The sequence below is a fragment of the Amblyomma americanum genome, chromosome 1 (genome assembly GCF_052857255.1).
Source record: "Amblyomma americanum isolate KBUSLIRL-KWMA chromosome 1, ASM5285725v1, whole genome shotgun sequence".
Lineage (NCBI taxonomy): Eukaryota > Metazoa > Arthropoda > Arachnida > Ixodida > Ixodidae > Amblyomma > Amblyomma americanum.
This window is the reverse complement of record NC_135497.1, coordinates 548,593,625-548,604,532: the sequence shown is the minus strand read 5'-3', so window position 1 is coordinate 548,604,532 and position 10,908 is coordinate 548,593,625. Positions and strand designations below refer to the sequence as shown.

The following is a 10,908-nucleotide window of genomic DNA, read 5'->3' as shown; positions in this document are numbered from 1 at the left end:
CCACGCCTTGTTCACGATTTGAAAGAAATTTTAGCGGAAACTGGCGCGAAGTGTCGGCCAGGTGCATCGCGCGAACATGCGTCTCGGCGCCTTCGAAAAGTTTTATCGGTTCCTCTTTCTTACACAGCTGTCTTATAGACCAGGCACCTGGTCCTAGCAACGTGCGGTTGCAAGGCAGGTGTTGCAGGAAAATGCAAACATGCCAAATCAGACTAACCATACAATGTATTTGTTGCTTAGCCACGGCCTGGAAAGTCACAGACAGCTCGGACATAGAAGACGTTTATTTGGGGCGTGCGATGGCTTTTATCACCTGAAGTGTGAAGGGAAGTGGCAGCGGAAAGAAGGAATTGAAGTGTTCGGCGCACGCACAGCACTCTAGCATGACGAAGACAACTCTACCCTCTCCTCCAAAATGGAACCGTTGCACTGGCTTCCGCTGCCTCGTTGACCGGCGCAGGACTTACTGCGAAGCTTCGGCCGGACTCAAGGTAGGTGGGAGAAGAGAGGTGCGAGGTTGAATGTTATTGCCCGCAATTTCGGCTGTATCAGGAGAATAATCTGGGGCGGCCGCTTCCAAGGGAGTGGTTACATTGGCCGCCGTGCAGGGTCCTTTCGTCTGGCTGGGCCCTGGGCCACGAGCAGTCGTGTCGGTGACCGGAAACCTTGGTGATGAATCCGAGCGGCGGCGCACCTGATCGACTTGCCGCTTGACGATTGCAGTGGGAGGCTCTACGGTTACCATCCGTGCTCCTGTCGCCGATTTGACATGACCAGGGATCCACTTCTCTCCCTGTCCGTAATTGCGGACGTACAAGCTGCTGTCTGGCGGCCGTGTCCAGTCGTGGCTCCCCTCAGTTGGACCTGCAACATTCACAGGGAAGCAGGTGTCTAGACGCGATCTTATTTGATACCCGAGGAGCATCTCTGAAGGTGATTTCCCAGTCTTCACAGGTGTTCGTCTATAATTGAACAGCAGCCGTACCAATTTCTCGTCGAGATCGCCACCCTTTATTTTCTGAATACCATCCTTTATCGTTCGCTCCGCCCTTTCAGCAGCTGCAGTTTGACTGTGTGTGAAAAGGTGCTGTGCACAGGTTCGTAATGTTTTTTGCTGTAAATGTGGAAAATGCCTTACTCTTGAAGTGTGTGCCGTTGTACGTGGCACACCAAAGCGGGCAAACATGCTCCTCAGAGCCTTTATTGTGCTTTCTACGTTTGCATGCTTCACAGGAATCGCTTTGATCCATTTGGAGTGCGCGTCCACTACAACCAGGATCATCTTCCCAGTTACGGGTCCTGCGAAGTCGATTTGGATCCGATACCACCGTTCTTCAGTCTTCGGACATTCTAGGGGAGGTGCAGCCGGTGGCATAAGTAAATTTGCTATTCAATTTCCACAATTGGCCGCGCGCTACTCTAAGTCGCGGTCAAGACCTGGCCACCAAAATAGGGAGCGTGCCACGGCTTTCATAGCCGATGATCCTTTGTGGGTTTCGTGAAGAAGTTGCAGGTAGCGCTATCTGGCGTCACTGTGTATGACGACGCGATTGCCCCAGTATACGAGGTCATGGGCCAAGGACAGTTCTAGTCTACGCTCATAATAAAGTGCTAAATCGGGCTTTATGTTTGCCCTGCTTGGTGACCAACCGCGCGACACGCAATGTTGAACCTTACGATACAGTGAAATTCTAGAACACTACAGAATGGGGAGGAGAACCCTGCCCCCCCCCCCGTACATCTCTCACAAAGAAGGAAGAAGTAATCTGGCGAAAACTGCAGACGGGTACCTTTCCAAACCTGTATGTCCTACACAAATGGCATCCTGAGGTGCACTCTTCCAAATGCAAAAACTGAAAGCATAGCGACCCTAAATCACATGCTGTGGTCTTGACCAGCGCTACATGGTCTACATGGAAACAAAGAGTCATGGGGTTCCTTCTTCCATAGCCAGGAAGGACAAGTCCAGAAACATGTCATCGGTCAAGCCCAGGCCGCCGCCGGAAGTCAACTGATTCCGGCCGACGTCTAGGGGGGAGGCATACGGTGAAGGTGAAAGGGGGAGCTGCGTCTCACCCGATCACCCATACTCTTTGACGGGTGCAAATAAAGTGATCTCTCTCTCTCTTAAGCAATTTCGAGTCGACATTCGTTAGATTCTTCAGTTCACGCGTTGAGACCACACCTTCATCTAAGCTTTTGAGTGGGAGGACGTACTCCGGGGGCTCACCTTCACCTCTGTCTCTGGTGGTCTGCTGTGTCAGTCTGCTGAGAGCATCCGAGTTGAGTAGTTGTTTCCCAGGAACATACTGAAGCTTGTAATTGTAGCCTCCGAGGTACAGTGCCCAGCGTTGAATTCGCGCAGCCGTCATAGTCGGTGTCTGGCGGTCAGGTCTCAGAGGGCTGACGAGAGGTTGATCATCCGTGACCAACGTAAATTCACGACCTAGAAGATAGTCCCGGAATTTTGTTACACCGAAAATCAGCGCCAACACATCACATTCTAACTGGGAGTAGTTCCGCTCTGCTTCGGTCAGTGTTCTTGAGCGAAAACCAATAGGTCTATGTACGTTGTTGCTAGAATGAAATGGAACTGCTCCGACCCCTAGCGACGACGCATCACACTCTAGCTTGAGTTCATTTGTACAGTCGAAATGTACAAGCACTCGAGCATTTTTCAGACGTTCTTTCGCTGCATCAAACTTTTATTTTATTTTATTTATTTGAACCTCAAGGGTCCCTGACGGGACATTACATGAGGAGAGGGCGCAATAACAGCGGTTAACAATGAATTACATGGGAATCATGACGATGACGTGGATTCCTTGATGGCAACTTTTTGCGGTGCTTTCCATTGCCACCGAGCGTTTTTCCCCAATAGTTAATTGATACAGCGGTGCTAGGTACGTTGACATGTTTGGAAAAAATTTCGCGTCGAACGTCAACATTCCGATAAATGACCGCCGTTCGGTCACGCTCCGTGGAAAAGGTGTGTGCATAATAGCTTTCACGTTGCTTTCGATTGAATAGAGGCACTCGCCTTCAATGTGATGTCCGAGGTATATAACAGCTTGTTGTCGAAATTTGCATTTGTCATACCGCAACTTCACTCCATGATCCCGAAAACGCTCTAAGACGACTTTCAATCGCTCTCCGTTATCGCCTTTCTTCTCGGATACGATTACATCATCAATGTAGGCTTGCACGCCGGGTAGACCACTGATAATCGTGTCGATTTTTCTGTGCGAAATCGACGGCGCAGTCGATATTCCGAACGGAAGTCAATTATAGCAAAAAAAGCCGTTTTGGGTATTGATGACGCAGAGTTTGCGTGCGACTTCGAGGTACCTGACTGCAAGCGTCTCGCAAGTCGAGGGTGCTGAATCATTCACTGCCACTTAAAACTGCGAACATATCCTCGATTACACGAATAGGATATATTTCGATTGCGCAAACAGGGTTCAATGTAGCTTTAACATTGCCACAAATCCGTACCGATCCATCTTTCTTTAGCACCGGCGCTATAACGTTGCCTAATCCTAATGGCTGACTGGCGATAAGACGCCAAGGGAAACGAGTCGGTCTAGCACCAAAGCTACCTTGTCGCGTAGGGCATAAGGAAGGGTCTCGCCTTACAAAACTTTGGTATTGCTTAATCTTTGAGGCGCAGGCTCGCTGGAGGACCCTTCATTAGGCCGAGCTCCGTGGTGAAGACGTCCTGGTAGTCTGAGAAAATGGATTTAATCTTGCAGGTGTCCGTTTCGCTGGTTTCTGTGGCTCCGCAGGCCGGAGTCAAATGTAGCACCGGAGCGCCAGCGTTGTCCTGCAGCGTCAGCAGGTCCCTTCCGCATAGGCTTGGCCCTTCGCAGTCGAACACCATGAGGGGACAGTCCACGAGCACGTCTCTGAAGTCGACACGGAATGTCAGATCACCTAGCACCGCAAACCGCACTGCGTAGCACAACTTCACACGTGACGGCTTCTAGGCAGGCCAATGGTTTTGATGCTTCCTGTACTGTTCCTTAGAAATGACATACTGGCGACCAGGTGTCGACTTCCATTGCTAATTGAACGCCGCTCCATATAAATGAGTGGCGTATTGGTGGCTCGAGAAGATTTTTACGCTCCGAAACCAATTTCCTAACGTGGACTTCGTCACTGCCATCGTCCATTGGCGTGGTTTCCGTTATTCCCAGTGCAACTGTTTGCATCGCTCTGGCAGCTAACCTTCAGCGGTTAGGGTGGCTTTAACATTTCCTAGCAAGGTGTCCCCGCCGCCTACAGCGACAACAACGCTCTTGCTCATCCGCAACTGACATCGTCGTGTTTCGAGCTGCCATACCTTCCGCATTACAGATGCTCTTCAGCCTTTCTGTATTCCCCGGAGGGCGTTTTTCGAGCAGCATGCAATTTGAATAGAGCCTTTGGCTCTGATGACATTTTCAAAGCGTCATTTTCAGCAGTTTCAACCGAAATTGCGAGCGCTTCAGCCTCCGCTATCGTGATGTCGGCCTTTCCAAGTAATAGCTTCTGTAGGGCCCTCGACCGAACACCGCACACAATACGATCCCTGAGCATCCGCTCCAGGGCGTTGCCAAAATTGCAGTCATCGGCTATGTGCCGTATTTCCACCAAGAACTACGTGACATATTCCCCTTCCATCTGGGAGCGATTAAAAAACTTGAAACTCTCAGCTATTTCATGTCGCTTCGGGTCATAGTACTCGCTCAGCACCTCGAGCTCTTGCTCGAAGCTCAAAGCTTTTGGGGCTCGCAGTGCGACCTTGACGGCTAATACTTCCACGGTTTGTGTGCTCAATGCTGCCACGAGCAGTGCTCTCTTCTTGGCCGAATCGGTGATTTCGTTAGCTTCAATGTAGGCATCTGCTTTAATGAGATACGGCTTCCACTTATCTGTATCTTCGTTGAATGCAGGTAGCATATGATGAGTCATGCTTGTCGTCTGTGAGGCTGCCTTCGCGGATGCCGATTCCGGGTCTACTTTCACCGACTGTGGAATATCCCATCCTCGTCGCCAGTGTTGCATAGCCACGGCCTGCGGCCAGGACAGTTACTAGGCACTGACAGCTCGAACATAGAAGACGTGTATTTGGCGCGTGTGATGGCTTTTATCCCCTGATGTGTAAACGGAAGTGGGAGCGGAAAGAAGGAATGGAAGTGTTCGGCGCACCCGCAGCACTCTAGCATGACGAAGACAGAACAGTATTAAAGTCCTTATGAAATCCTCTTCTCGCGAGCACTGATAAGCTTTTGCATTTCGCATTTCATGTGTGTGAGGTTATATCATGGTATCGTACATTGCGTGCTACGACAAAAGGCAAAACAGCGAATGTTCTAATATATTTTTGTGGGCGGATTTGTTCTATGTTCGGGCTTTTTTGAGACTGCAGCCAGTGAAGGTGGAGTATGTGCTCAACCCTTTTGCAGGCATGAAGTACGCCCTGAAGTACGCCCTGAAAGCAGCTAAAGCAAGACCGGTCTCTTCTTCAGGAACAGGGCTAATTGGAGAGAAATGGGAGAGGCATTTACTACCCTGCAGTAGGCGTAGTCAGGCTGATGGTGGTGATGATGATGATGAATTAAAGATAAAATAATAGCGGTTCCGGGTCAACCAAGTACAGCAATAGTAATTCTCCTTATAAGCAATCCATAATATCACTGCAGTAAGACTTAGTTGGGAAGGAAGAAGCATCGTATGCATTATTTGCTACTGTCTTCCCACACAAAGCCTAGAACCTCTACTAACAGAAATATAGAGAATATTTTATAACAGCGATGGCTTCATATTTGCTGGAGGAGATTTCAACGCCAAGAATTCAGCTTGTGGTAGAAATAAGACCGACGGCAAGGGAATTGAAATAGAAAATTTTATCAGTGCCGGAACTTGGAATTATTAAATCATCCCAACACTTTTCCTACGTTCGAGTCCAGCATGGACGACGCGGGATTGACTTGACAATATTTTCTCCACAGCTGACGTCTTATTTGGTCTAATGGGAGGTTCTAGATGAATTTACAAATGGCGACCACAGGTATTTAAGTATTAAGCTTTTCGATTAACCAGAGGCAAAAGTAAGGAAGCTTACACACAAGGGAGAGCTTAAAGTTCTTAAAGAGCGAGAAAACTGTGCGTGTTTAAAGGATACAGCTGAAGCCAACAGTGCCGCAGTTAATCAACTTGAACATATAGTCAACGCCTTATATAATAATAACAATCTTATCCAAAGACATTCGAAGGTAACAGCTAACAAAACAGAAAGAACCAATTTTTGGTGGAGCCCGCAAATATAAAGAGAGTGGAAAAGGGTGAACGCACACAGAAGATGATTCCAAAATAGATGGGAAATTATTAGGGACATCTACAAAGCAAGGTAGAAGAAGCAGTCTAACAGTATAGTCAACTCCTCAAGAATCCGAACAAAAATAATAGAGACATATTTGTACAACCGTGAAGAATAGTGATCAATTTACCTTACAAAATGGCTGCTAACAAAATCAAAGAGGCAATAGTAATTTCGAACACCCGAATCAAATCAGGTGAAGCTACGACATTCACGATTGATGAATCTGTTGTTGTTAAACTATTTGCAAACGACTGTCTAATCTACAGAGTTGTTAATGATAATCACAGCCAGAACCTACTCAGTGAGAACATCTGCAACCTAGGGGACTGGTGCGAACGGCGTGGGATGCAAATTAATTTTCAGAAAACAGTCTCTATGTCAATCACAATAAAAAAAAAACGTCCCATTCGTATGACATTGGCTATCAGCATATTCATTCAGTCTCGCCTGTGAAGTACTTAGGCTTAACAATTAAAAATAATCTTAGTTGGGCCGAGTACATTAATAACATTTCTTCCAAAGCATTTGCTAAACTCTGTTCCTTGCGCAGAAAACTAAAGAGTGCCCCGTCAAATGTAAAGAATGAAGCATATTGTACACTTGTTCGCCCAGTTCTCGAGTATGGATTCGTTGTGTAGGACCCTTATTTCACTAAAGATATTAAGGTAGAGCGCTCTGATCGTCACGCTGCCAGATTTATCTTATCCTATTATAAAATGTCCTCCTCAGTCACCAACATGTTAAACAAGATTAAACTAGAAGCACTCCATACAGCGACAGATTGCCGGACTGAAGTTTATTTATTTATTGTACTATAACAAAATTCGCCTATCAAGTGACAATTATGTTTTTTTTTTCCCAGCGCTCAGGTCCGTTAGACTGAATCATTCTGCAATAATAATGCCATATTTTGCACGCACAACAGTATTTCAAAAATCTTTCTTCCCCATACGATTGAAAAGTGGAACTGTCTCCCTCCCTCTATTGTTTAATGTTCTGACGAGGAAAAAGTTGAATAGTTGTTATCGAAGCATTGTAATGCCCTCCTGCTTGGGCAGCACTAGCTGTCTGCAGTATTTCTAAATAAAATAATAATAAAAAGGAAGGCGTTTGTACCCCTGCTACTCTTGCCGTTAAACTATACTTGTTTAGTTGTTTTTATCCCGTCTTCGTCCCTGCGTCCATGCCTGCTCTAGAATCTGCTTTGCCCCGCACGGTAAACTTAAACCAGGATAAGCGCCAATTTTGTTACGCACTGTCACCCCAATCCGTGCACCTTTTCCTCCCTCACCTCACCGACTTAATCCCTCATGAGGTGGGGCTGAGAAGACCCTCATGAGGGTTTATTTATTTATTTACTTTTTATTTATTTATTTATTTATTTATTTATTTATTTATTTATTTATTTATTTATTTATTTATTTATGCATACTTTCAAGGCCCGCAGGCACTACAGAAAGGATTGCCCTCGTAAGGGTGCCGATGTCAGTTGACGTTCGCGGCGAAAAGCGATGTTCACGTGAACACGACAGGAGCGAGTCGAGTCAGACGTCAGCCCTACTCGCCGACCGCGCGTTTACGTAAACGCCATCCGGGTAACAGCGGCGATGGTCAGCGCAGAGCACTGCAACGCGAGCTCTGAAAGGAGGCGTCCAGGATCGCGAGCACCAGTACAAGACCACTTTCTCCTCTTCCCTTCCACCGACCCCACAAAGGTCGGGTCGCACTCAGTCAACCTACTTCGGCACGACTCAGCCCAACAGGCCGAGTCGTACCGATTCTGTCGACTCGTCGAGTTCATTTTAAAACCGAGAGGGCAAAGTTGAGGTTCTCTGTCGGGAAGAAAATCGATTACTCTGTTCATGTAAACGCCGACGAGTCGAATCGGGGAGTGCAAGGGAAGGTTCTAGTCGGGTCGGCCGCGGATGTCTTGGCTCGCTGATCACTGTGCAGATTACACGGGTGAAAAGATTATCTGGCTGGTAAACAGCAGGAGCAGGGGCATGCTCACAAGTGCCGCCGTGCCTACTAGAACGCGGCGTGACTGGCTTGACTCGAAAAGTATTTTATCGACAAAACGCGCAGTAGTCGAATTGGCATGACCTCTCTCAGACCGACGACTGAATCGATACGCTCCTGCCAGCTTCATGTAAAGTAGGCTAACAATACAAAGATGTGTCAAGGTACGGGTGTTCAAATTAGAGAGACGTCATCACATTAGCATTCAGTGATGAACAACTTAACTTTTAAGTTCCGACCTCCCGTGAAGGTTGTAAAAATGTTTTCATATCACTTTCTTCAGTGATAAAAAAAACTGCACCCCTACTGTTGCTCGCTAAGTTTTGGTTTAAGTTTCTTTTTCAGTGCACCTACTTGTATAACTTAGCCTCACAAATATGTTTTACGTCACCATGTCTATGTTATACAAAGGGTGTGTCACCTAAGATATTACACAATTTTTAAGAATTCGCTTGAAGAGTTAGAGTTTTTTTTGTTTTTGAGTTTTGGCATAGCATTGTCATCGATGTAGTACATCATAATACATTTAAGGAGTGCTAATTAGCAGGCTGGTTAAGGAATATTGAATAGTTAACAGTTTAACTATTACCGTTAGGCTCCTTAATTATTGAGAGGCGTGTAGCTCACCATAAGTAATATCCATATCAATTTTTAGAAAATTCGAAAACGCGGTTACCCTCGGCGCTGTGGCCCAAACATTTTGGCTATATCGCGCCTAAACGCATCCGCTTTCGCGAAGCTTAAAGGCAAAACAACCTCTCCAGTGCACGTAACTCGTTGAAAAAGCGAAAATTTGTTGAGAGACAACATTAAGGCTAACTCCGTTTTCGAAATTCTAAAAAAATGCATATTATGGTGGCCTAACAGGAGCCTAAAACTAGTAGGTAAAAAGGTAACAATTGAATACTAATTAAGCAGCCTGCTAGTTAGGACGCCTTCTCTGCATTTCGATGCACTACACCGCTGACAATGCTATGCTGAAAAAAGCTATCTTCTAACACAAAAGCCAATTTTTAAAAACTCTGGAAATTCGTAGGTGAAACACCCTATATACATATACGCGCTCATTCGTTTTGTTGACTGCTGGCGTCCTTCGCAGGTATGTCGATCGTTATGAGCGCCTCATTCCCCTTCCATTGTCCGCTCAGTAGCTTGCCGAGGGTCTCGGTTCTGGAAGTCTTGATAGCGTAAGAAGTTTCTCGCACAGCTTCCGCCCTCACCGTTTGATCATCTCCCACGTGACACTTGCGGTAATACAGAACGCACTACGTCCGCCGCTATGGACGAGGGTGGCCCTGGTGAGCACTCTCAATGTTAGGTTACAGGCGCATGAACATACCCCCGGAAATAGACGATGGAACAGCCGCCGCCGTTGCTCGGCTGGTAGAGCACCGGGCGCGAAATTCGGAGGTCGTGGGCTTGGATCCCACCGGCGGCATATGCATAGTTGCTTTTGCTTCTGCTCATCAATTATCTTTCAGCGAATGAATAATAGACTACTCAACTCCCACTGATCATCACAAATTGATGAAAAAATGATAACTTTCCCCTATGCCCCTTGGCTTCGGTGACTGTTGTCTTCCTTAGTATATGTACATAGTGTTCTATGTAAATAAACTTCTTTCCTGTCCTATACGCGTCGTCTTTATCCGCTCGGCAGGCCACCGCCGCCTACACAGCATCTCTACACTTTCGTCTGGTTTTCCTGTAAAGGCTTGCTTAGATGTGCCACGGGCGTGTCTGCCCTGCCTCCTCCTCCGCCGCATTCGCAGGTGGTCGTAGGCGGACTAGGCATGCTCAAAACTGCGCCAACCTCACCGGTGAGTGAAGCTGGGATGCACGCCCCGTGGACACCCGGCTCACCTGCCGCCGCTGTGCCCGTGGCGTCGTCGCTGTGCTTATGCATGTCGTCGACTCCTCGGTGGTCGCCGCAGGGGCAGTGCTCCACCACCGTGACGGCGTCACACGTTGGGCCGTCGCCGCCGCGCGGCGCCTTGGGGTCCTGTGTCGGCACGCTGCCGTAGCTGGCAGGCTTGAAGTTTAGCCCGTGAAGGTCGTCGGGGACGCCGGTGCCACGCTCGAAGGGCCCCACCATGTTGTCGTGCACAACGGGCGGGCCGCCGCTTGTCTGCGGGTTCTGCTGCTGCCGCCAGAGGCATGCGCCCGAGCAGCAGCAGCAGGAGCACGGCTGGTCTCCCCGGTCGCGCCAAGCGGCACATGCAGCGGAGTCCTCCCCAGGCTGCACCTCCTCTCCCCCACGGAGAGGCCCCGGTTCACGAGGCAGCACTGCGTTGGCGAGCCATCGACGGTGGCGTCAGTGCACACAGAGACGCGATCGCTCAGTACGGCTGCCGCCTGCCTTACTCACTGCCTCCCTTGAAACAGCAGGGCGAGTGAAGCCTTCGCTGTGCGGACGGTCTGCGATGCTACCTGCAGCTATGACGAAGCTTCCCCTCCGGCTGCGCAAGATGGCATCTTCTTCCTTCGAAGGCCACAGCACGTTCCGTCGCAATCGTGTCGCGCGG

The 10,908-nt window shown here is 48.3% G+C and overlaps 1 protein-coding gene across 1 annotated transcript; it reads right to left on the bottom strand.

Moving 5' to 3' along the window:
* Window positions 1–463: 463 nt before the first annotated feature.
* On the bottom strand, window positions 464–10,908 carry LOC144129575 (uncharacterized). Its single transcript, XM_077663713.1, has 4 exons — window positions 10,752–10,908; window positions 10,247–10,669; window positions 2,231–2,446; window positions 464–864 (listed from the first exon to the last, which is right to left on the bottom strand). Coding segments are annotated over exons 1-4 (1,041 nt in total). The 5' UTR covers window positions 10,753–10,908.